This window comes from Crinia signifera, chromosome 12 (assembly GCF_055691185.1).
Source record: "Crinia signifera chromosome 12, ASM5569118v1, whole genome shotgun sequence".
NCBI lineage: Eukaryota > Metazoa > Chordata > Amphibia > Anura > Myobatrachidae > Crinia > Crinia signifera.
Genome location: NC_139228.1, coordinates 76,965,257 through 76,991,837, shown reverse-complemented (window position 1 = coordinate 76,991,837; position 26,581 = coordinate 76,965,257). Strand labels below are relative to the sequence as shown.

General features: G+C 48.0%; 1 protein-coding gene across 2 annotated transcripts; it reads right to left on the bottom strand.

The window, feature by feature from the left end:
• Positions 1-1,725: 1,725 nt before the first annotated feature.
• Positions 1,726-13,914, bottom strand: GCHFR (GTP cyclohydrolase I feedback regulator). Of its 2 annotated transcripts, none has more exons than XM_083165861.1 (3): positions 13,686-13,914; positions 4,816-4,907; positions 1,726-2,306 (listed from the first exon to the last, which is right to left on the bottom strand). In XM_083165861.1, exons 1-3 carry the CDS (start codon positions 13,719-13,721, stop codon positions 2,183-2,185), a joined length of 252 nt encoding a protein of 83 aa, XP_083021987.1. In that variant the 5' UTR covers positions 13,722-13,914; the 3' UTR covers positions 1,726-2,182. The 2 variants fall into 2 exon arrangements, with proteins under 2 accessions (XP_083021987.1, XP_083021986.1); XM_083165860.1 differs by having other exon boundaries at positions 4,816-4,910; positions 13,686-13,907.
• Between the last annotated feature and the right edge of the window lie 12,667 nt (positions 13,915-26,581).

Genomic DNA, 26,581 nt, shown 5'->3' with positions numbered 1-26,581 from the left:
GCTCAGTTGCGAGGTGCTGATTGACAGCTCCGGATTTGAATTGAGCTGGGCGAACTTGGCGCCCGTTTTTCAGCTACTTAAATGTGTTCTGTGTTACCCTGATGCACCCCTGATGAAGACTGGTTAGGTATCCAGTGGAAACGGCTGTTGGGTCAGCCTGCTTGTAACTTATCATGCTGTGAAATCGCAATACAAACCTTTTTCTTCAACAAAACCTGTGAGTGCTGGTCCTTTCCTATCTTTCCTTCCTGGAGGCTGGGTGAGTGTTAAAATTATATATATATATATATATATATATATATATATATATATATATATATATATATATATATATATATATATATATATATATATATATATATATAAAAAAGTCAAACTGGCACTCAGTGTGGTGTAATAGTTGAAGAAGGGCCCCGGTGATATATATATATATATATAAAAATATATAAGTCTTGACTATAAGGCATAGGTGAAAATAAAATTTCCACTTACATTTTTATAGCCGGTGCTTTTAATATTTATTTACAGTTTCTTCAATGGTCAAAACATTTCTGATGATACAATGTGATCTTCCACCATTGAATAGAAATCCGAAAATGTTTAATCCTTGATAGAATTATTCTAAGGGAGTATTGATAAATGAATACATCATCATTAATGTCTGCCCTCAGTCTATGAAAGCCATCAAACGTATTCATTGTGGTGGCAGTGAGGCCTTCATATACAGGACTTTCCCCAGCAGTGGTCATGACCCTCTTTCTTTAAGGGGTAGCGAATCCTAAATTGGCAAAACCTCCATGAACTGTGTGACAAAATACAGACAGCCTCTCTACTGGACTTGGCACTTACAGCAGTAGTTTAGTGCTCCATCCTTTTATACTATCCTATAGAGTGTAAGCTTGCAAGCAGGGCCCTCCTACCTCTGTCTGTCTAAAAACTAAACATTTTATTTATTTACAGTTTCTTATATAGAGCAGCAGATTCCGTTACAGCGTCTTATATAGCGCAGCAGATTCCGTTACAGCGTCTTATATAGCGCAGCAGATTCCATTACAGCGTCTTATATAGCGCAGCAGATTCCATTACAGCGTCTTATATAGCGCAGCAGATTCCATTACAGTGTCTTATATAGCGCAGCAGATTCCGTTACATCGTCTTATATAGCGCAGCAGATTCCGTCACAGTGTCTTATATAGCGCAGCAGATTCCGTCACAGTGTCTTATATAGCGCAGCAGATTCCGTTACAGCGTCTTATATAGAGCAGCAGATTCTGTTACAGCGTCTTATATAGCGCAGAAGATTCCGTTACAGTGTCTTATATAGCGCAGCAGATTCCGTTACAGTCATGGAAGGGCATAAAATACCACCTGTCGACACATGTTAGCTCAAAAAAGTGAAAAACTCCATGCCGACCTTTTGACTGTCCCCATGTCAACCTAATGACACAGTTGCCCTTAATGCACGTTGACCTAGTGACCGTATCTTACGATTGCTTGTATTTCTGTATTAAATCTTGCAACTGTCATTTGTCCAAGGAATTTGAGGGTGGAGTCAGTGGCCCTTACCTGTGGGACACCTGGTGTGGTGCGCAGTGGTGTTTCTGTCACTCCGCCAGTGGTTGTGACATTCGCATATTGGCAGCTGTAGTGGCATTTTTGTAGGGTTATTACTGTTAAAGCAGTTTGGGAACGCAATGAGAAATTACTTCAAATAACTGTACCATGGAAACATAGTATCTTAATTTATTTTGTAAACATTGACAGCAGAACACTACAATTATACCATGATAGCATTTTCATTAGCATCTCTTAACCCCATCACTATCTGTGGGTCAGTACCTCATCTGGAACATACTGCAGCCGTGTCCTCCTCTAGTGTCCATGTGATCCGGCTCTAAGGACCATTGCAGGATGATATGTAGATGGGCACCAGGAAGAAGTCCTTAAGTGATGCGGCTCTCAGGACCATTGCAGGATGCTATGTAGATGGGCACCAGGAAGAAGTCCTTCAGTGGTCCATGTGATGCGGCTCTCGGGGCCATTGCAGGATGCTATGTAGATGGGCACCGGGAAGAAGTCCATAAGTGGTCCATGTGATGCGGCTCTCGGGGCCATTGCAGTATTCTATGTAGAAGGGTACCGGGAAGAAGTCCTTAATTCATCCATGAGATGATCACTACATCTATTCTTTATGCAGACACCACACCAGAGTCTGCCCAACTCCCGTCATGCTGACGACATGGTATCCTAGATTTTCGAGCTTGTCCAATGTCACTCGTGGTGGTTCATTCACAACATACTCTGCACTGAGATAAACAGATGACAAAATAAGACCGGATTTAGGGCCTTATTTTGGTTCATTCTTTCTGACAAAATCCTTCTTAGATGGACAAAACCATGTGCACTGCAGGGGGGCAGATGTAACATGTGCAGAGAGAATTAGATTTGGGTGAGTTATTTTGTTTCTGTGCAGGGAAAATACTGACTGCTTTATTTTTACACTGCAATATAGATCTCACTTTGAAGTAAAACCCCACCCAAATCTAATTCTCTCTGCACATGTTACATCTGCCCCACCTGCAGTGCACATGGTTTTGCCCATCTAAGAAGGATTTTGTCAGAAAGAATGAACCAAAATAAGGCCCTTAGTCTGACGTTTCAACCACAAACAAGGACACCGGTGTTTCTTTACATGAACTGCCATATCTGATTGTATTTTACGTCTGTGTGCTGTGTATATTATATTATAATATCTTCCAATAGCTAGGGAGTACTAAACATTTAATTATGTATATGCTACAGAGACATTATTATCCCAGACTCATATGGTACGGCTGTTTATGTCGCTTAGTACCAGATGCAAGTAACATTCAGGGGGGGGGAATATAACCTGTGGAGAGCCACCAAACCCGTAAGGGACTTCTTTGTGCTCACCTCCCTGTCAGAGTACCGGCGGGCGGGATTCCGATGTCTGTATGACAGTCAGAATCCAGACTGTTGGCCCAACGGACACAGATCATGGGTGGACAAACCTGTCCTCAAGATATACCAACAGTTCATGTTTCTCAGACAACCTGGGGGTCTATGCTACGAATGAATGAATGCAGAATGTTGGAAAAGGTGACAGGTAATAACTACAGCTGTTAGGTGATTTGGAAAATGTGTACTGCTGGTAGATCTCGAAGACCAGTGCCATACATAGTGTTATGAAGGGAATGAAGATCTATTGAATTGCCATACCCAAGTCATCTTCTAAGAAAAGTGACTTACAAGTAAATGTCAAAGGCTGCCATTACTTATATGGAAATGTAAGTAATATATGTGATTTGATTTACACACATACATACACACGTATGTCCTAGACCAGTCATTCCCAACCACGGTCCTCAAGGCACACCAACAGTGCAGGTTTTAGTGATATCCAGGCTTGAGCACAGGTGATTTAATTAGTATCTGAGCGACTCTGGATATCACTAAAACCTGCACTGTTGGTGTGCCTTGAGGACCGCGGTTGGGAATGCCTGTGCTAGACCCTCAAGTCTATAAAACTTTCTAAATATAAAAGGTGTGATTAATAGAATTCTATACATGAAATATAGATCAGCTATATACTAGGTTTGAATAGTGCACTGTACTTTGGGTAACTGGTTGTCAGACTAATGCACCGACTCTAATGAATGCAGATTTCCTGGACAAATCTTTAGGATCATGTTTTCACATGGTTGGCAGACAGAGGACTATATCCAATCAGAAACTGAGCACTATAAGTACGTTCATTTATTAGGCTAATTGCATATGCCCCAAATCGTCTGTTCCCTGATCTACCGTAGATATCAGCAAAGTAACATTAGATACAGTAACTATTTTTTAAACGCTGGTATTCGGGGGGGGAGAAGAACGGTATGAAGCAGTTACTAGAAGAGAATCCACTTTTACATAACATTTAATTGTGATCTAAACATTTATATTCTTATTACTATAACATATTTATATAGAACCACAAGGGATCCACAGCTCTCAGTTACAGAGTTCATAAACAAGAAAATAAATCAGGGACTAAAGCCCAGTACACACGGGGGCAATATTAGACAATATCGCTGGAAAGGGACACAAGGGAAGAGGGCCCTGCTGGTGAGAGCTTATCTGTACAGATGTGCCCACATACCTCCATCCTCCATGCACTACAAGTCACGTAACACAAGTTTCTGTGTCTCGGTATTGCCGAATGACTTTGCGTATGACTATTTCTGTTACAGTATTTACAAAACAATGCAAATATTTTAATCTGCAGACGCTGCTTGTGCATTCTGTGTGGCATTCCTATATTCTGTATGTGTCATCTGCATATGAGACACTATTGCTGTGTACACACGGTACAATCCAGCATGAGATTTTGACTACATAGTCAAAATCGCATGCAGATTGCACAGGTTTTTTACCTTGCGATCCCGTGACAGCACAAATCGAAACCCAGATAGACAGGGCAGCAACGACTATATAGTGCAGATTGCATGAATTGTATGTATAAAGTACAGTGATAGCAAAGATTGCATAGCAAGGGAATCTCACCGTGTGTACACAGCAATAGTTATGGTGTTTTGCAGATACAGCTTTGCAATGAGACACATTGTAGCGAAAAACGTTGCATACTTGGCACTAGCGAGTCATGACATGGCACGGCGTAACTATAAAGGCTGTGATAAGCGCATGGAGGCTAAATGTATGTAGACAGATCTGATTGGATTCCATGGGCAGCGTCACTGCTTCGTACATCTGCCCTTCGGTGGTTTATCAAGGCCACGATGAGACACTTACAAATTATTTCCGAGAACAATCCTCTTGCTGGCTCCCAGCTGCTCCATCAACTGCGGATCAGAGCATTCGTCCCCAACTATTGTGGGACCGATCTCCTATGCAAGAAACAACACTGTTATTCTAGCACTGAATATACGGCAAGCATTTGTATCCACCACTGTATAATGAGGAGACTTCCCCCAGGATCCGGTCACCGCTTCTATGTCTGACCCCTGCACTGTGGTTGTATTGGAATCCAGATGATCGGTCAATATACTTTATATTCCACATAGACTCTGATTGGCGAAGGTAAAGTGCGCTGTGGTAGGGGCGCACATTGCCCGAAGCATTGCGAACATAGCGGGACATTAATAAGGGGGTCCATGATATCAAATCTGCAAAAAACCTGTCAGCCGTTACATGTGTTGACTTAGCTTGTGTCAACAATTGTGTCAGTCAACTTTTTGGGATCAATCTAGACACTGTAGACCAGGGCTGGGCAACACCGGCCCTCCAGATGTTAGTGAACTACACATCCCAGCATGCCTTGCATCGGTTTCAGCATGGCCACATAGCAAAACTAATGCAAAGCATCCTGGGATGTGTAGTTGACTAACATCTGGAGGGCCGGTGTTGCCCAGCCCTGCTGTAGACTTTCTAAGTGTCAACTTAATATACCACACCCGATTGTAATTTACTTCTAATATTATTATTCTCTATGCAACACTTGGAGGAGAATTTATGGTACTTGTTTCCTAGCACGGCGCCCACAATTTTCATCTTATGCCATCGTTTCGATCGCATCGAATGCGATCAGACCCGATTTTTTAATTGTACAGGCACCCTGATGGGTGATTACTAGTTTAAATGCACGCCCATTGTTAACGCCACCCCCACTATGAACGCCGAAGCGTGGTGAGCGGCGGCTGTACACGTCCTACGACCTTTTCATACCCCCACTATCCACGTCGGCGTGGAGTTGATTTTATATAGTGTGGCGAGCGCAACGAGCCACCGCGCCCAAAGCGTGGCAAGCGGATTACTTCATAATCGGGTTGGCGTTGATAGTGGGGGTGGCGTTAACAATGGGGGTGCATTTCATATACTAATCACCCATCAGGGTGCCTGTACAATTAAAAATCGCATGCCATTGTAATGGCATGCGATGCGATATTAGAATTGTACAGTGCGGGTCTTAGGACCAGAAAATCGGGTCCCATCACATACCTTATTTAGTGGTATGCGATGGCATATGATGGGCGCCGTGCTAGGAAACAAGTACCAAATGTATATACAATTGTGCTTATATAACCCTGTTGTGCAATGGGGATAATTCAGCTGCGATCACTAATAAGAGAATTCACAAATCACAAATCAAGTGATTATCAGATGAATCAGGCCTATGATGTAAGCAGCTACCATTCTGTGAGGGAATATAAATATATTGTCAGCACCATTGCAGCAGGCACTAATGTCTGGAATGGGCTGAGGAATATGTGTGCATTATATAAGCTGGTGATGAATAGATGGAATTCCCTTCTTCATCTGAATCTTCCCAACTACCAGTCTCAATTTATTGTTACCTGCTGGCTTCCCATTGGCACAATTATAACAAACAATGGGGCAGATGTATTAAGCCTGGTGAAGAGATAAACTGGAGATAAAGTGAAAGGAGATAACGCACCAGCCAATCAGATCCCAACTGTCATATTTCAAACACAGCTGATTGGCTGGTGCGTTAACTCTTCCAAGTTATCTCCACTTTATCTCCAGTTGATCTCTTCTCCAGGCTTAATACATCTGCCCCAATGTATGTATGTATGTATGTATGTATGTATGTATGTCTTCTATGGTGCTTTCTGCAATAATAAAGACACTTTTTCTTGTGTTCCATTTGCTGACAAACCACGGTTGTCACTATGAGAATCTCCTGGAATGACCAACACAACAGCTAACAACTGGAAATGTAATCAGTGTGTGATGTTTGTGCGAGGTCACAGCTGTGAGCACAGATACATCCCAACGCTGGGATGGTTCCTCGTACAGATGTTTCAAGCACGAACCCAGACACAGGAGAATAAAGTCACCACATCCCTTGGGTTGAAACATGATTAGTAAATGAAGTTAAACGACAACAGGGGACGGAAGTGCAGTGTCCTGTGTCATAAGTACAGTTCTCAGCAAAATGATGACACAGCAAATACACTCCGAACTCCAAAATGGGAGAAGCCGAGGCAGTGTCTAAACTTCATTGTATTAACTATAAATACTAAGGATTCTGCTTAACTGCTAAATACAAATCTCATTACAGTACACTGCCGGCCCTGGGCGGAATGCGGGACTGTCCCCCAAAAAACTTGCAGATTGTAGACCCCCCCACACACACACACTCAGTCTCCTCAAATGTATTAAGCCTAGGAGAGACATAAAATGGAGAGTCTAGGTCAACAGTCAATAAGATGACCATTATTGGTCAACAATGTCGACCTTTTTATGTGTCGACCTTCTTTCTGTCGATCAATAGTGTAGATGTTTTGACTGTTGACCTAATGAACACATATTGTTAGCGAACCAATGACAATGGAACAAATCAGCAGGTAATTGGTACCCAGGGATGGAGGAAGGGCCTCCACAGATTTCCAGAACAGAGGGGCAGGTGAATTAAGCCTTAACAAGAGATAAAGGACCAGCCAATCAGCTCCTACGTGTCATGTTACAGGTGGTGTTTGAGAAATAACAGGTAGGAGCTGATTGGCTGGTCTTTATCACTTTATTACTAGTTATGGTTTAATACACTTGGCCCAGAGCTACAGATCTAGCGCCAGGCTACCTTCTAGCGCCAGGCTACCTTCTAGCATCAGTCTGCTTTTTTTGCTTCACTATTGCTGAAAGTATGTCTTAAGGTGTGTACATACACATCGATTTACTTTCGATTCGGTTTTGATTTCCCCAATTCCACCCCCTTTCCATTTGCCCTTTGCTTTCCATTAGATTTTACACTCGATCTGCACTTTTGCATTCGATATCGATTTCGCTGTGCATTCAAGGCACAGTGTACACTTTCGATTTGCTGGATCGAATTCGATATTTCCTTGCCTGCACAGGCTATTTCTCTCTTCGATAGAGAAAATGGTAGCGCGCCTTGAATCAAATGCGGATTGAAAGCATCTTAAAAAAAACGTTCGATTTCGATTCTATAAACAAAATCGAATCGAAAACCTGTCAAATATCGAAGCTTGTGTACACCCCTTTGCGTACACGGACAATTTTGATTAAGCAATTTCGACTAGATGCACAAGAGATTTGGGCTAGATAACCTGGAGATTTTATCTAACTAATGACAGTCTGATCTAGTCCATGGACAGTGTAGGAGATAGAGACTTAAGCGTCGGTATCTACACAACATATGGGTCTATAATATACTTGCAGACACCCAATTAGTTTAGTAATATCACTTAGGTGCATGAAAGGGAGGGGGTAATCTAGAGCAAGAAATTTGGTTACCGATGTGCTGGGAGAAACAAAGGGCCTTATTCTGCTCGGTGCGGATATTCCCGAATTCTTTCGGTGCGGGCCGCACGCATCGCTGTGCGGCAGCGTGCGGGCATCGTCCGTAGAAACGCCCACGTGTCCTCCACATTCGGACGGACTCACTCTTTAAGAACAGGGCGTGTGTACGGACGACATACAAACCGTGCGTGTGCGGGGGAAACGTACAGATTCTTGCACGGTCTTCCCGCACAAGCACGGTCTTACCGCGTGAGAACGTACGGAAAGCTGTCCGTACGCCCCGATGCGGAGTATTTACGCACAATCCATGCCGGGGTATAAAAGACACGGTGATTCAGATAGAACCAAACAGCCATTCCAAGCACTGTTCTATAGACGTCTGTGCTTATAATAAATCCACAGTCTACACTTTAGTTAAAAAGATTGTACTATAAATGAGTTTTTTGCGATGTCATAACTCAGCGGCTAGAAAGGTACAATACACTGTTTCATACAGTTTGCCGACCCATTCAATGCTCAGCTGCAGGGATGTTCCTTATTAATATTAAGTTGTGTGCATTATTTGCAGTGTAAAAGTGTGTGACAAGGGCAGCATGTAAAGTTCCCTTTAAGCAGCAATGCTTCCAATTGTAGCAGTGAGAAGCGTGTAATTAACAAGTAATGGGTAAAGTATGTGATTGTATTGGGTTCAGGTGACATTGGTTGAGGTGCGTCCGCCCTGATTAGGCGTTCCGATTGCCTAGCGCATGACCGAGTGGTGTCCGCAAAGCAATACTAGCCTTTTGGACACCGCACATTTCTACCCTTTTTGTTCGCGTGCATTCGGCGTGCTGTCCGAATGCACGCCTACCCAAATATGTGTACTCCCCCGTGTCCGCCCATGTTTCCGCCCAGTTTAGCCCACTTTGAAACTACGCCCCTGTGTCATTCCGCATGACGCCCATAACACACCCATATTGGCCGAGTGATTGCGGTGCACATTTCTGTACGGGATTAGTGAGAACAAGTACGGAGACCATGCGTGGCACATGCGCGTAGCGTTCTCCACGCATGCGCAGACGGCTAAAAAACGCCATCCGAAAGAATTCGGGAATATCCGCACCGAGCAGAATAAGGCCCAAAGAAACAACATATAGGTTGTAAGGAATAAGCAGGAGAAACACTGGGAGATTTCATCTAACCTAGGAGATTTTGACTAGTCCAGGGGTTCCCAAAGTTTTTGAATCACGGCACCCAGAAGCATCAGAAATGCTTTTGCGGCACCCTTAGGCTTAACATTTCTCCTTGAGAGTCAGAAACAAATATTTAAGTTACAGAAATTGTGTACACCCCTTTAGTTACAACACAATGTGACTAGTATGTACGACATATACGACACATTATCTTTTTGTGACGGTCGGAACCTCTGAATCTGCATATGAAGTGCTACAGTGTATCAACTACATCTGTTTTCTGCTCTGTATACTGTACCTCTCCCAATTTTGAGAGGTCCCCAGTCGAGACGCTGGTGTGGCCCGCAGTGCGTGAGCCCGAAATGGGTGTGGCTTTTATCAAAAGAGGGTGTGAATTTATGGGATGTCTGAGATTGGGAAGCCACACCCCCTATTTTTGATGCTGTGGGTGCATGGCCAGCTCTGTGTGAGCTGCTGGCCATGTCCCCTATGAATAGATGGGGTGGCATACCTCCTAACATGACCCATGCCAGGAGGGACACAATGCTCTGCTCCTGGGCTTTCTGCTTAATTTAGGATTTCTATCACCTATGGTGAAGCACCTTTCTTATTAGTTAACCAGTTCAAACAGGTGCTGGCAATCCTAAATTAAGAGGAAAGTCCAGGAGCAGAGCATTGTGTCCCTCCAAGCATGTGCCATGTTGGGAGGTATGGGATGGGTCTGCGAAAGTCGGGAGGTATGGTATACAGCAGTGGTTCCCAAACCTGGTCCTCAAGTACCCCCCAACAGTGCGCGTTTTCCAGGTCTCCACACAGAATCACAGGTGACAATTAGCTCCACCTGTGATCTTTTAAAATGTGTCTGAATAATGAGTACACCTGCCGGGTGACCTGGAAAACGTTGACTGTTGGGGGTACTTGAGGACCAGGGTTGGGAAACACTGGTATACAGGCTCAGTCACACACTCTATGCTGATATTTGACACGTGTAGTCTCCTTGCGTGTCCTATTTGCACTGCAATGTGACTAAGATGCCTGATATTACCAGAGTTCCCTTATGCCAGGTATCTTGCACTGAATATCCGAGGCTGTATGTATGAGGACACATCTGTAGTAGTCTCCTCCCCCTTCCTATAGCATCCTGGTTGAGAAAGCCGCCCTGTGTGCGGCGAAACGCGTTCCAAAAGGACATTTGAAAGGACACCCCCGCTACCGCTTCACCCGCTATCTTCAGAGCTGGCTTCACGACATCCTCCAGCTGCAGACTTACACCCATCATCACAGACGCAGTGGCAGAGCGCCGTGTGAGCCATACAACCTGGGAGGTCTGCACTAAAGGAGGCGGCTGCTGTCGGGATAACACAAACGGCTGAGTCCCTGCACAAGCCCAGGGCAGCCGAGCGGTACAAGGGGTGAGCGAGCGCTGCGGCGCACCTTTGTCAATTGACTGACTTTCAATTTGAATCTACTGCCATGCAGCAAGAACTTTGTGGAGGCAGGACGGACACTGTCTATCTCATACCTCCCAACTCTGCCAGGTCTGCAGGCGGGACGTGACCTAATTTGGGGGCGTGGCCTATACTCGCCGTTCCCCGCGAGGCCACGCCCCCATTTTGCCGCTATGGGGGCATGACCCAGAGGCTCTGTGAGCCTCTAGCCATGCCCCCAGCTCCCTGGCTGCGGGAATTGACGCTGTGCGCATGCGCACAGCGTCTATTCCCCGCTGCCCAGCAGCCGACAGGGGGGACTCCCAACAGCCCCCCCACACCGCGGGACACTGCCGCCCGCGGGTGGGACAGCGGGACAGGCCCTGATAATCGGGAATGTCCCGCTAAAATCGGGACTGTTGGGAGGTATGCTATCTCATCAACTAGACAGAAGTCCTTGCCCCCAACTGCACGGGCACATGTACACCAAAATAGAGTGTCTTATTGCCAAAACTTAATGCGCATAACAGCCTTCATCTAAATCCATATGGTCTTTTTCTTTGGACGATTCTAGTCCCTAACAAGAACTTTATTGGGACCCACTTGGTAGCTATATCCCCGATAAGAAAAGGATTAATATATATGGTCGTGTTCACATCCCAGTGGTAATAATTTTGTTGCACCAATTAATGTGCTTTTAATAACTGTACTGTTTGTATTTGTATTGCTTGTTTGTTTTGTCATTCATCTTGTTTACCTTTGAGCGCCCCACATATTTCCTTTTTTTCTTATTTAATTGTAATTTTAGAGGTTGGCAATCCTCTTATGTGGTGGCTGCAGGGTAGCAAGTTACAACACTGAGCCTCCAGCGCCTAAGACTTACTTTCTGGTATCCCTTCCTATAGCAGGCAGATTTAGGGCCACAACAACCAGACTAGTGCGGTGTCAAACTATGGCGGTTATTCTGGGTCACTCGCAAAGGCAAATTCACTATCTAATGGACAAAACCATGTTGCACTGCAGGTGGGGCAGATGTAACATGTCCAGAGAGAGTTAGAGTTTGGCGAGTTATTTTGTTTCTGTGCAGGGTAAATACTGGCTGCCTCATTTTTACACTGCAATATAGATATGAGTTTGAAGTACAAACCCCACCCAAATGTAATTCTCTCTGCATGTGTTACATCTGCCCCACCTGCAGTGCGCATGGTTTTGTCCATTACAGAGAGAGAATTTGCCTTTGTGAGTAAACCAAAATAACTCCCTGCAATCAGCACAGCGCAGTTAACCTCAAGCTGGTATCCATTTTTGCAGGAGGACCCAGCAGCTGTTGTGTGGGAGGTAACAGGGAGTGGCAGCAAAACTAAGGCCACTGGCTGCGATCTTATACACAGGAGACACATCTCCAGCACTTAAGCTGCGGCAATGCTGAGCTACCAGGAGTTTGTTGTTTGCCTAATCTGCATCAATGCTGTGAATACGTACGCAGCAGCCGCAGCAGCAATGGGTTCGGTGGGCATCTCTATATAGATCCCAGCAGCTGTTACATTACCATATTTGTGCACATCCCCAGACAGTAATCATGGCAGCATTAGCGTACATGAATCTGGCCCACACTTAACTTCCAATTTACATGTGGGGGCCCATATTGTACTCTACATGCACATATACCCCTTTCAGATTACAAACACGGGTTGGACCTGGAATCGCAAACCTGAACACAGCACTGACCTGGGTCCGGAGCATTCACACTCAACCCGGGTCTCCATTATACAATTGCGATTTGGTCGACCCGGGTTATAAGGTTTGGAGCTTTCACACCGCATGTTGACAGGGGTCATTACGTCAGCAACTAGGCAATATCCCAGGTCCAAGGTGCATTGTGAAAGGGTCATTAAAGGTCCCAAATACATGGCCTGAATTCACAAGCACAAGATACATGGAACGACATTGCCCAATTCTAACAGAGGATCTCACTATATTATTAGGGTAACAGAATAATACTTTAGTCCTAATCTAAATCTTCAATGCCTCCTAATACATGTGGTTCATGTAAATAAACATTGAATACAGAACCCATGTGTGCATGCTGGGAGGTGTACTGCAACAATAGGTGACAGTAAGGGGGGGGGGGAGCTCCTTTCCATCGTTTTACACAGTAATTAATCGGATTAGGATTTTAGAATTACAGGAGGGGGTAAGGGTAAAAACCGGAACGGACAGGCTCCATTCATCAATATCGGTCATTCTGGAGCTTGTAGTATCCTGTCAAGGGGGGAAGGGGGTGTCCTGTCAGGTGGGGCTGCCGGGATACCTGTCACCTGGGAGAGGTGATAGGTATCCCGGCAGCCCCACCACCCCTAAGACACCCCTCGGATGGGTCACTCACCGAACCGGAATGCAGAGTTTTATGTCCGGTCCGGCGTTCCGGGGTCTTGTTCGGGTCCAGTTTTTACTTAGTCCACAGGAGGGGCGGTAGGTAAGTAATGCCCAAAACAGTAGTAGCACATGTGGATGGAAACACCATACCTACTTGTATTAAAAGCAGTATTGTATTCTGTGTATTGTGTACTTGCCACAACTGAAGAATACAACATGATTGATGATGATGATTATATATATATATATATATATGATAGGATAACAATTGCAATTTTTCTATTAAGATGGTATAATAAACAATAAGGAAGAAATAGCTCAGATTTGCCAGTGTCAGCTAACATGTATAAATAAATACTGTGTCCTACGAGGAGATGTGGCTTCATACACCGACACAGACACTTACCATGCGGATCTGGGTGCTGATCAGGATATAGGGCATGTTGGTGTCAGGTGCTGTGTGCGGCTCCGGAGTCCGGTCCCCTCTCAGCTGTCACTCTACCAGCCAGACACCATCTACACACGTGACCTTCGGCATTCCATACCCCTCACCGCCGGCTAGCCAATTAACGCGCTCCAACCTGGGTGACATCAGGGAGGCGTCTCCGGAAGTGGCGAGTCCAGGATGGAATACCATTACTGTGCAGGGCAGGACGCCAGGCGGCGCAGGTGGGCGCAGATAGATGCGGGATGATGATGATTAAGCTCTCTCCACTAATACCTATTACATTGCTGTCATTTAAAAAATACACATATCCAGGGGCGCTGGAACGTTTTTAGGTTGGGGGGGGCAAGATATAATCTCATTTTGGCGCCCCCTAAATTGCTATATGTTACCCCCAGGCACTATACACACTGGCAGCGGCATATACACGTGGGCATTATACACAGGGCAGCGGCATATACACATGGGCATTATACACAGGGCAGCGGCATATACATGTAGGCATTATACACAGGGCAGCGGCATATACACATGGGCATTATACACAGGGCAGCGGCATATACATGTGGGCATTATACACAGGGCAGCGGCATATACATGTGGGCATTATACACAGGGCAGCGGCATATACTATATTATGATGATAATCAGAGCTAATCACATAAACCTGTTTTGGTGTGAATCCAGGGGTAAATTACAACCCCTGGATCTGTCAGTCACTGCAGGGAGGGCGAGAGGAGCAGCATTTACCTTTACACAGTTTTAGTTGTGGGCGGCAGCACAGCGTGATGGCTGCTGCTGCGGCTGTTTTTAGGATGCTCCAGTCCCGCCCATGCACTGATCCACCAGTCTTCCTCCCTACCGCCCGCCAATCACTGTGGACACACATCACATCCACAGCCACTGATTGGCGGGCGCGTGTAGTCAACATCTCCCCGCAGCAGCAGCAGCAGCCATCCATCCATGTGGGCGGGCGGCTGATATGATTCTTCTTGCTCGGCGGGCGGGAGGCTGTGATTAATCAGTAATATAGGCGGACGGGTGGGAGGCTGAATCAAGCTTAATCAGCCCACCGCCCGCCCGCCTATATTACTGATTAATCAGCCGCCCGCCCGCCGAGCAAGAATCCGATAGCGCGCCTCAGTAATAATTTTGGGGGGGGGCAAGCTGCCCCCTCGCCCCCCCCCCCGTTCCGGCGCCACTGCAACATATCTCCCAGCATGCCCCTCTCCAGAAGGACACAATGCTCTGCTCCTGGACTTCCCTGGTAATGTATGATTGCCATCCCCTGTGGTAACACCTTACTTATCAGTTACCTAGCTCCCCACAGGTGCTGGCAATCCTACATTATCCATACCTCCCAGCATGCCCCTCTCCAGGAGGACACAATGCTCTGCTCCTGGGCTTCCCTGGTAATGTATGATTGCCATCCCCTGTGGTGACACCTTACTTATCAGTTACCTAGCTCCCCACAGGTGCTGGCAATCCTACATTATCCATACCTCCCAGCATGCCCCTCTCCAAGAGGACACAATGCTCTGTCCCTGGACTTCCCTGGTAATGTATGATTGCCGGCACCTGTGGGGAGCTAGGTCAGTGATAAGAAAGGTGTCACCACAGGTGCTGGCAATCATACATTACCAGGGAAGTCCAGGGGCAGAGCATTGTGTCCTCCTGGAGAGGGGCATGCTGGGAGGTATGGTAACTCCCAGCTTAGTAACTTACCCCTAATACCCCTCTCACTTAGCAAATGGCAGGGTTGCACCCAGGAGTTGGACATGGGTCCGTCCTGGGAGCGGTGGTGCATCATCAAGGGGCGGGGGAGGAGGCAGCGATTGGAAGCTGATGCTGCCTCCTCCGCATAGTGTGTGCCAGGTCGCTGACGTCACATGGGGGCGGAACACTGGTGCATCATCAGGGGCGGGGGAAGACGCAGAGCTTGGAGCTGACATTGCCTCCTCTGTATAGTGTATGCCAGGTCGCTGATGTCACATGGGGCGGATCGGTGGTGCGTCATCAGGGGGCAGGGGAAGATGCAGAGCTTGGAGCTGACGCCTCCACCATATAGTGTATGCCAGGTCGCTGATGTCACATGGGGGCAGATCGGTGGTGCGGGGGAAGACGCAGAGCTTGGAGCTGACGCTGCCTCCTCCGTATAGTGTACGCCAGGTTTCTGATGTCGCACAGGGGCGGAGCGGTGGTGCGTCATCAGGGGGCGGGGGAAGACGCAGAGCTTGGAGCTGACGCTGCCTCCTCCATATAGTATATTCCAGGTCGCTGATGTCACATGGGGGCAGATCAGTGGTGCGTCATCAGGGGGCAGGGGAAGATGCAGAGCTTGGCACTGACGCTGCCTCCTCTGTATAGTGTATGCCAGGTCGCTGATGTCACATGGGGGCGGAACACTGGTGCATCATCAGGGGCGGGGGAAGACGCAGAGCTTGGAGCTGACATTGCCTCCTCTGTATAGTGTATGCCAGGTCGCTGATGTCACATGGGGCGGATCGGTGGTGCGTCATCAGGGGGCAGGGAAGACGCAGAGCTTGGAGCTGACGCTGCCTCCTCCGTATAGTGTACGCCAGGTTTCTGATGTCGCACAGGGGCGGAGCAGTGGTGCGTCATCAGGGGGCGGGGGAAGACGCAGAGCTTGGAGCTGACGCTGCCTCCTCCATATAGTATATTCCAGGTCGCTGATGTCACATGGGGGCAGATCAGTGGTGCGTCATCAGGGGGCAGGGGAAGATGCAGAGCTTGGCACTGACGCTGCCTCCTCTGTATAGTGTATGCCAGGTCGCTGATGTCACATGGGGGCGGAACACTGGTGCATCATCAGGGGCGGGGGAAGACGCAGAGCTTGGAGCTGACATTGCCTCCTCTGTATAGTGTATGCCAGGTCGCTGATGTCACATGGGGCGGATCGGTGGTGCGTCATCAGGGGGCAGGGGAAGACGCAGAGCTTGGAGCTGACGCTGCCTCCTCTGTATAGTGTATGCCAGGTCACTGATGTCACATGGGGGCAGATCAGTGGTGCCTCATCAGGGGGCAGGGGAAGACGCAGAGCTTGGAGCTGACGCTGCCTCCTCCGTATAGTGTACGCCAGGTTTCTGATGTCGCACAGGGGCGGAGCGGTGGGTGCGTCATCAGGGGGCGGGGGAAGACGCAGAGCTTGGAGCTGACGCTGCCTCCTCCATATAGTATATTCCAGGTCGCTGATGTCACATGGGGGCAGATCAGTGGTGCGTCATCAGGGGGCAGGGGAAGATGCAGAGCTTGGCACTGACGCTGCCTCCTCTGTATAGTGTATGCCAGGTCGCTGATGTCACATGGGGGCAGATCGGTGGTGCATCATCAGGGGGCAGGGAAGACGCAGAGCTTGGAGCCGACGCTGCCTCCTCCGTATAGTGTATGCCAGGTCACTGATGTCACATGGGGCGGATTGGTGGTGCGTCATCAGGGGGCAGGGGAAGACGCAGAGCTTGGAGCTGACGCTGCCTCCTCCGTATAGTGTATTCCAGGTCACTGATGTCACATGGGGCGGATCGGTGGTGCGTCATCAGGGGGCAGGGGAAGACGCAGAGCTTGGAGCTGACACTGCCTCCTCTGTATAGTGTATTCCAGGTCGCTGATGTCACATGGGGGCAGAGTAGTGGTGCGTCATCAGGGGGTGGGGGAAGACACAGAGCTTGGAGCTGACGCTGCCTCCTCCGTATAGTGTATGCAAGGTTGCTGATGTTGCACAGGGGTGGAGCGGTGGTGCATCATCAGGGGGCGGGGGAGGAGGCCGGGTTGCTGGTTTTTCTTTTTGTGCTCGCACACCGCACAGAGAACCTGGGTTATTTGTGCGGTATGAAAGGGGTATAAATATACTACATTTACTTGAAAAGTGAATTACAACATTGACAATGGTTAAGTGTAGATCCTAGTGGGATACAAGACCCCTGGCGTCACAAGCACAAGACATAGCACATGGGAAAGGAGCAAGGTCAGAACATTGCAGCCCAAATGTATGCTTGCCACGGTTCAGGCGCGGTTCCTAAAGGTAATAAATGATGGCGTGGATAGTGACAGCACGAGGCCACCAACATTGCTTCTTCCCATGGGGTTGCATCGTTGGCCATCAGAGGTCCTTTAGCCCCCGTAGGATCTAGCAACTACCCACTGAGATTGACATTTTGTGGCTGGATCTTGCCAGGCACATACTCATGTCGGCGAGCAGACAACGGTTAGGAGCCGCACGTATTATCACCTGCTACTGAATGGGCAAATTGGGATTTACGGGGCCGTTAGCGCACTGCTTAGTGGGTTATGGACCATTGCTGGTTGACAGTAACTAGTGTGACACCTGAAAATGGTCTACATACCATAGGTCGACATTGACAGAGCACACAAGTTTAATGTTGACATGGACATGGTCGGCACTCAATAGTTCGACACGAGTTTCACAGGTTTTGATGTCTATGTCAATATCGGACGCCATATAATCGTTCTGCGTCCCCTCGCATGGCCCCTGTTCTCGCCATGCTTCAGGCGCTACACTATTGTGCCTGATTTCAGACCTGTTCGCTAGGCCTGCGTATACTCTCAGCCTAGCAAGCAGGTCAGCACGGCGCATGCAGCCAACCTGGAGAGAAATCATTCGATGGTCGCGCAACATCGAATGAGCCGGATTCTCCAAGTCCGGCTCTAGTAGTATTCTCCAAGTCCCGCTCCAGTACTCCTGTTAACTGTGCAGTACTACTATTTGACACCTGTAGAATTCCTGGCTGTGTGAGACCTACTGCAGTCACCTCCTTAAGTTACCTTCTGGGTGGAATCATTCAAGTTTCGTGCTTCACCCTGACTGCCCTATTCAGAATCTGTTCCAATTTTTGAAATTCCCATTTGCCTTGCTGTCCAATCAGTGCAACCCAAGGAGGTTAAGTGTCCAGATCTAAATAGCAGTCATTGCTTGTGCATCATTGCCATAGTTGCCTACCCTCCTGCATTCTGCAGGAGACTCCCTGAAATAGCAGAAATCTCCCTCTCTCCCTCCTTAGTCTAGCAATCTCCCTCATTTCACCAAGCCCACATTATTCAGCTATTACATTTTTGGGGAAAAAGGAAATGAGAGATAGATACATTTATATAGAATCATCAGTGCCATTTCCCAGCATTGGTGATAAAACACAATGATCCTTATGCAACATGCATTTCATGTGGCCATTTATATGGAACCATGTGTAAAACACAATAGATGAACAATCCCTGACACATATCAGTGACTTTTCTTTAGCAAGTATAGTAGCTCTTACTAACTGATTTGGGGCTCATCTACATTTGTATAACAGGGCCAGATTCTCTAAGCTTCAAAAGTGATAAAATCCAGAGTGATAAACAGCCAGCCAATCAGCTCTGACCTGCCATGTCACAGACTGTGTTTGAAAAATGTCAGACAGGAGCTAATTGGCTGGCTGTTTATCACTCTCTATTTTATCACTTTTGAAGCTGATGCCTCTTTCCCACTGCAGGTCTTAAACAGTATATTGCCATTTTTTCCCCTTCCTAAACGTTTAAGGCTGCAGTGGAAAAGCGCCAGAGTTGATTTACCAGTTAAAGTTAACCGGTATTTCAACACGTTTAAAAATCAGAGTCCTACTCGTTTCAGAGCCGTTTTTTAGGCAGTGGGAATGGCTCTGAAATGGCTCTGATTTTTTAAAACCAGCCAGCTAAGGCTCAAGCGCCGGGGCTGGTTCCCAAAATACGGGGGACAAAATGAGTAGGGGTCCCGTATTTTAAGAACCAGCCCCAAGCACAACCAGCCAGCAGGGTAATGCCACAGCCGGGGGACACTTATTATATAAGGTCCCGCGGCCAAAGCATTAAACCTACCGACCAGTCAGCCTGGCCAGGGGTCCTGGGGGAGTGGGGACCCCCCAATAAAGGGGTCCCACCCCCTCCAGGACTTACCTAACCAGGCTGAAGCCTGGTGCTGTCCTCGATGACCCTGGGCGGTGGGCTTCGAGCTGATCTTTGTATAAAAAAATAGATTAAAAACTATTGTCTTATACCGTGGAACCACAAGTCCCAGCATGCGGGGCATTAAAGGGCCCGCTGGCACTTGTAGTTCCACAGTACAAGAAATAGTTAAATAAACACACTGACACCCCAGAAAAATAAAAGTTTAATACATACATTACACAAACACACTGATACTTACCTATCTTGAGCCCGTCGGTAGGTCCCTGGGTCCGGTCCGGTGGCTTGGTTCCGGGGCCTTGGTTCCGGAGCTGGTCCGGGTCCGGGGCTCCAGGGCTGAAGAGTCCGGGGTCCAGGATCCGTAGTAATCCAAATGGGTACCTGTGGAAGGAAATCCTACTCACCTGGTCCTCTGGCAACTATCCCGGCATCTTCTGTTCAAGTTGCGCTTCTCCCGGCTGCAGTGGTACCCGCTCCGCTCGGACACTCAGAGACGCAGAGATCCGTCATCAGGGGGCGGGGGAAGACGCAGAGTTTGGAGCTGACGCTGCCTCCTCCGTATAGTGTATTCCAGGTCGCTGATGTCACATGGGGGCAGAGTAGTGGTGCGTCATCAGGGGGTGGGGGAAGACACAGAGCTTGGAGCTGATGCTGCCTCCTCCGTATAGTGTATGCCAGGTCACTGATGTCACATGGGGCGGGGTGGGGGAAGATGCAGAGCTTGGAGCTGATGCTGCCTCCTCCGTATAGTGTATTCCAGGTCACTGATGTCACATGGGGGCAGAGTAGTGGTGCGTCATCAGGGGGTGGGGGAAGACACAGAGCTTGGAGCTGACGCTGCCTCCTCCGTATAGTGTATGCCAGGTCACTGATGTCACATGGTGCGGGGCGGGGGAAGATGCAGAGCTTGGAGCTGACGCTGCCTCCTCCGTATAGTGTATTCCAGGTCGCTGATGTCACATGGGGGCAGAGTAGTGGTGCGTCATCAGGGGGTGGGGGAAGACACAGAGCTTGGAGCTGATGCTGCCTCCTCCGTATAGTGTATGCCAGGTCACTGATGTCACATGGGGCGGGGTGGGGGAAGATGCAGAGCTTGGAGCTGATGCTGCCTCCTCCGTATAGTGTATTCCAGGTCACTGATGTCACATGGGGGCAGAGTAGTGGTGCGTCATCAGGGGGTGGGGGAAGACACAGAGCTTGGAGCTGACGCTGCCTCCTCCGTATAGTGTATGCCAGGTCACTGATGTCACATGGTGCGGGGCGGGGGAAGATGCAGAGCTTGGAGCTGACGCTGCCTCCTCCGTATAGTGTATGCCAGGTTGCTGATGTTGCACAGGGGTGGAGCGGTGGTGCATCATCAGGGGGCGGGGGAGGAGGCCGGGTTGCTGGTTTTTCTTTTGGTGCTCGCACACCGCACAGAGACCTGGTTCGGACCTGGGTTATTTGTGCGGTATGAAAGGGGTATAAATATACTACATTTACTTGAAAAGTTAATTACAACATTGACAATGGTTAATTGTAGATCCTAGTGGGATACAAGACCCCTGGCGTCACAAGCACAAGACATAGCACATGGGAAAGGAGCAAGGTCAGAACATTGCAGCCCAAATGTATGCTTGCCACGGTTCAGGCGCGGTTCCTAAAGGTAATAAATGATGGCGTGGATAGTGACAGCATGAGGCCACCAACATTGCTTCTTCCCTTGGGGTTGCATCGTTGGCCATCAGAGGTCCTTTAGCCCCGTAGGATCTAGCAACTACCCACTGAGATTGACATTTTGTGGCTGGATCTTGCCAGGGCACATACTCATGTCGGCGAGCAGACAACGGTTAGGAGCCGCACGTATTATCACCTGCTACTGAATGGGCAAATTGGGATTTACGGGGCCGTTAGCGCACTGCTTAGTGGGTTATGGACCATTGCTGGTTGACAGTAACTAGTGTGACACCTGAAAATGGTCTACATACCATAGGTCGACATTGACAGAGCACACAAGTTTAATGTTGACATGGACATGGTCGGCACTCAATAGTTCGACACGAGTTTCACAGGTTTTTGATGTCTATGTCAATATGGACGCCATATAATCGTTCTGCGTCCCCTCGCATGGCCCCTGCTCTCGCCATGCTTCAGGCGCTACACTATTGGGCCTGATTCAGACCTGTTCGCTAGGCTGCGTATACTCTCAGCCTAGCAAGCAGGTCAGCACGGCCCGTGCCTTCCCTTACACATCCCCTCGCATGCGGCCAAACTGGAGAGAAATCATTCGATGGTCGCGCAACATCGAATGAGCCGGATTCTCCAAGTCCGGCTCTAGTAGTATTCTCCAAGTCCCGCTCCAGTAGTATTCTCCAAGTCCGGCTCCAGTAGTATTCTCCAAGTCCCGCTCCAGTAGTATTCTCCAAGTCCCGCTCCAGTAGTATTCTCCAAGTCCCGCTCCAGTACTCCTGTTGACTGTGCAGTACTACTAATTGACACCTGTAGAATTCCTGGCTGTGTGAGACCTACTGCAGTCACCTCCTTAAGTTACCTTCTGGGTGGAATCATTCAAGTTTCGTGCTTCACACTGACTGCCCCATTCAGAATCTGTTCCAATTTTTGAAATTCCCATTTGCCTTGCTGTCCAATCAGTGCAACCCAAGGAGTTTAAGTGTCCAGATCTAAATAGCAGTCATTGCTTGTGCATCATTGCTGATCAGCTCTGATGCTGTGTGAGCTTCCAGGTTTCCAGTGCCTTCCAGTCTGCAGGCCTCACCTGTTCCTGCCCCCCGTCAGTGTCCATGCTTCACTGCCTGCTTCACTCTGTATTCTGCTGTATTCCTCCTGTATCATTCTCCAAGTCTGGCTCTAGTAGTGTTCTCCAAGTCCGGCTCCAGTAGTGTTCTCCAAGTATGGCTCCAGTAGTGTTCTCCAAGTCCGGCTTTAGTATTATTCTCCAAGTCCGGCTCCAGTAGTATTCTCCAAGTCCGGCTCCAGTAGTAATTTCCAAGTCCGGCTCCAGTAGTATTCTCCAAGTCCGGCTCCAGTAGTATTCTCCAAGTCCGGCTCCAGTAGTAATCTCCAAGTCCGGCTCCAGTAGTATTCTCCAAGTCCGGCTCCAGTAGTATTCTCCAAGTCCGGCTCCAGTAGTATTCTCCAAGTCCGGCTCCAGTATTATTCTCCAAGTCCGGCTCCAGTATTATTCTCCAAGTCCGGCTCCAGTAGTATTCTCCAAGTCCGGCTCCAGTAGTATTCTCCAAGTCCGGCTCCAGTAGTATTCTCCAAGTCCGGCTCCAGTAGTATTCTCCAAGTCCGGCTCCAGTAGTAATTTCCAAGTCCGGCTCCAGTAGTAATTTCCAAGTCCGGCTCCAGTAGTAATTTCCAAGTCCGGCTCCAGTAGTATTCTCCAAGTCCGGCTCCAGTAGTATTCTCCAAGTCCGGCTCCAGTAGTATTCTCCAAGTCCGGCTCCAGTAGTATTCTCCAAGTCCGGCTCCAGTAGTAATCTCCAAGTCCGACTCCAGTAGTAATCTACAAATCTGGCTCCAGTAGTAATCTCCAAGTCCGGCTCCAGTAGTAATCTCCAAGTCTGGCTCCAGTAGTAATCTCCAAGTCCGGCTCCAGTAGTAATCTACAAATCTGGCTCCAGTAGTAATCTCCAAGTCCGGCTCCAGTAGTAATCTCCAAGTCTGGCTCCAGTAGTAATCTCCAAGTCCGGCTCCAGTAGTATTCTCCAAGTCCGGCTCCAGTAGTATTCTCCAAGTCCGGCTCCAGTAGTAATCTACAAATCTGGCTCCAGTAGTAATCTCCAAGGCCCTTATTCTGATCGGTGCGGCCGGATCCGAATATGCGGCCAGGACCGTGCGTGCGAAACCCCGCCTTCCATACGGATCGCCAACTCCGTCCGTACGCGGTAAGAAGCTGGCCGAACGGACCGCAAGTGTATTTTACACGGAATCCGCCTCCTCCATCTCAGGGAACCTCCCCCATCATTCGATGGTCGCAAAAGCAGGGATCTGGGCGGGCAGCTGACATCCGGCAATGTCATATGTCCGCCCCCTACACGTGCGTCACGGCCGCATTACCATACGTACGCCCAGCGTTTGCATGGGAACGCCCATGAAACGCGGGGCGTATGCATATGGTAATAAGCCCAAATAGCCCTTCACGGCCCTCTCCACCCCCTGTTCGGAGTGTTCACATATCATGCAGGATTTGGCCGTACGCCCCGCTCGCACATGCGCAGAGACGCCTCTGCACATGCGCAGACACAAAACATTGGCGGCCCGAACGCACGCGGATATTTCCGCACCGACCAGAATAAGGGCCCAAGTCCGGCTCCAGTAGTAATCTCCAAGTCCGGCTCCAGTATTATTCTCAAAGTCCGGCTCTAGTAGTATTCTCCTATTCAGCCTCAAAGCCACCATCAGGTTCCAGTAGTATTCTCGGGTTGGGATCATTTGGTCTATTGCATTATGGTCGAAAGTCATTAGGTCGAATCCATTAGGTCGACATGCTAAAAGGTCGACATGACTCTAGGTCGACATGGGAAAAGGTCGACATGATTCTAGGTCGAAAGGTCATTAGTTCGACAGGTCATTAGTTCGACAAGGTCATTAGTTCGACATTGTCTATGTCGACATTCACAAGGTCAACATGGGGTTTTTCACTGTTTTTTTACCTGAATGTCAACACAGTCGACATGGACACAGTTTAAAGTGCACTGCATCCCCTCGCATCGCTCGCTGCGCTCGCTATGCGTCGGGCACGGTGCCTCGCTACGCTCGGCACACTATTTTATTCTCCCACCACGCCCTAGTGGATGGTAGGGCATGAAATACCGCCTGTCGGCACATGTTGGCTCAAAAAACAGTGAAAAACTCCATGTCGACCTTGTGAATGTCGACATAGACAATGTCGAACTAATGACCTTGTCGAACTAATGACCTGTCGAACTAATGACCTTTCGAACTAGAATCATGTCGACCTTTTCCCATGTCGACCTAGAGTCATGTCGACCTTTTAGCATGTCGACCTAATGGATTCGACCTAATGACTGTCGACCATAATGCAGTAGACCAAATGACCGCATCCCGTATTCTCCTATTCAGCCTCAAAGCCACCATCTTTTACTCTTCACCCAATCTACAACCTAATTTCAAGTATTTACTTTGTTTCTAATATTCAACCTTTCTCAGGTATTCACCTGTACCATCATTACCATTGTGTGAATAAAGTTTCTTCATCTTATCCTATTGTAACTGTGTACCCTTTCCATTGGTATTCAGCTAACATTGCTAACCACCTGGGTTCGTCAAATTGATTATATGAATTTGAATAGTGTCGAACAGGTGCGGTACCACAACAAGCTACTGTGAAAAAGCTGCAGGAGTGGCGAAACCTGTTGCATCTCCTTCAGGTGATGCTAGGTTTCCTCTCTCACCATTACACCCAAAATGGCAATATTCCAGTGACCCAGCCAGCCCTTTCATTGTGGACTCCATAACGAGATACAACCCATCTGGATGCCTTCACTACCAGGACTCCTCGACATCATACCTTAGCCAGCATTTTTCTGGAGCAATGCCACCTTTCTAAAGCCTTGAAAAAGAGGTATATAGACATTCATTCTATGCGGCTACTACCATTTGGGACACAGGGCCTGATTCAGACCACTTAGCTAGGGTGCATATGTTCACAGCCTAGAGAACAGGTACACGCCACCCAACTGAACACCTGCCCTCTCCCCCCCCCCCCCCCCCCCCCCCCCCGCACGAATCCCCACAGTCAAATGCAAGGGAATGTGTACGCTTTTTTCCTTTTCACAGATAACAGTCAGTCTAGATTGACTTATCTTGGCCGGAGATGGTCAAATTCAGGTTGGGTGCTGGTGTCTGCTGCCTGCCCCATCGCCATCGCCATGCCAATAAATGCGTTCCCCCTACACCAGCACCCTGCCGGCCCCATACCTCCCACTATTGAGCAAACAGCCCGGCGAGTCTTAAATTTACCACAGCCGTTCACTCCCTGGGTTTGCGCATGCGCACACTAGTGATATTGATTGTCAATGGACCTTTTGGGTAAATATGACTTGATTTGAGAGGATACCACCCCCCCCCCCCCTCCCCAATTGTTGCACACCTTAATTTTAGGGCAGCTAGAGCCATTTTTTCCTTTGTGTATCCGTTTGGGAATGACATCCCATAATATTTAGTTGCTGCTTGGCCAACTGGCTCACCATTACCTTGATAATTTGTTATCAGTTTGATGGCCGTTTTCTTTCAACAAAGTTCTGGATGCACCATGGGCAGTAATGGGCGGGGATCATGCAGGGAGATAACCTATCACCCTTGTGTGGTTATCATTTGTAGTAAATACCGTTTCTGAGCTGTTCAGACTGCAGGGAAAACGGCTCAGAAACGTGTAGGATCCTGCTTTTAACACGTTTCAAAATACCGGTGTTCTGTAACCGGTAAATTGACAATGGAGCTTTCACACTGCAGCTGGAACCGTTTTAAAACTGTAAAAAAACGACAATATACCGTGTTAAAGCTGCAATGTGAAAGGGGTATTAGTCAAAAGAGTTTGACTGTGTTTCTATTGACCTGTGGAGGTTTGTATTCTGGTTCTCCTTATGTATATCAGTGAAAGTACCTCATCTGGCAACAATGTTGCAGCTCTGAGGTTTAGTACTGATGTGTTGTGAAACCCACAATCAACAGTAACTTTTCACGGTATTATAGTTATAATGTTGCAATGTCCCCGCAGGAGTAGTGAGGCTGACCTACAGTATATTATACCCCTTTCAGACATACTCCAAAATCCCAGGATTTTGCACATGAACACGCGCATCAACTCAGGATTTTGGTATGTCTGATAGGGTCAACCCGGGTGTTAAAACCCGGGTCTCCGACCCTTCTTTTTA

Excerpts from the sequence above, each read along its gene's own strand:
- GCHFR (XM_083165860.1), bottom strand. The coding sequence starts at position 13,721 with ATGCCCTATATCCTGATCAGCACCCAGATCCGCATG. Across the intron at positions 4,911-13,685 it reads TCAGCACCCAGATCCGCATG|GAGATCGGTCCCACAATAGT; the intron begins GTAAGTGTCTGT and ends TTTCTTGCATAG. Across the intron at positions 2,307-4,815 it reads ATTGTTCTCGGAAATAATTT|TGCAGAGTATGTTGTGAATG; the intron begins GTAAGTGTCTCA and ends TGTTTATCTCAG.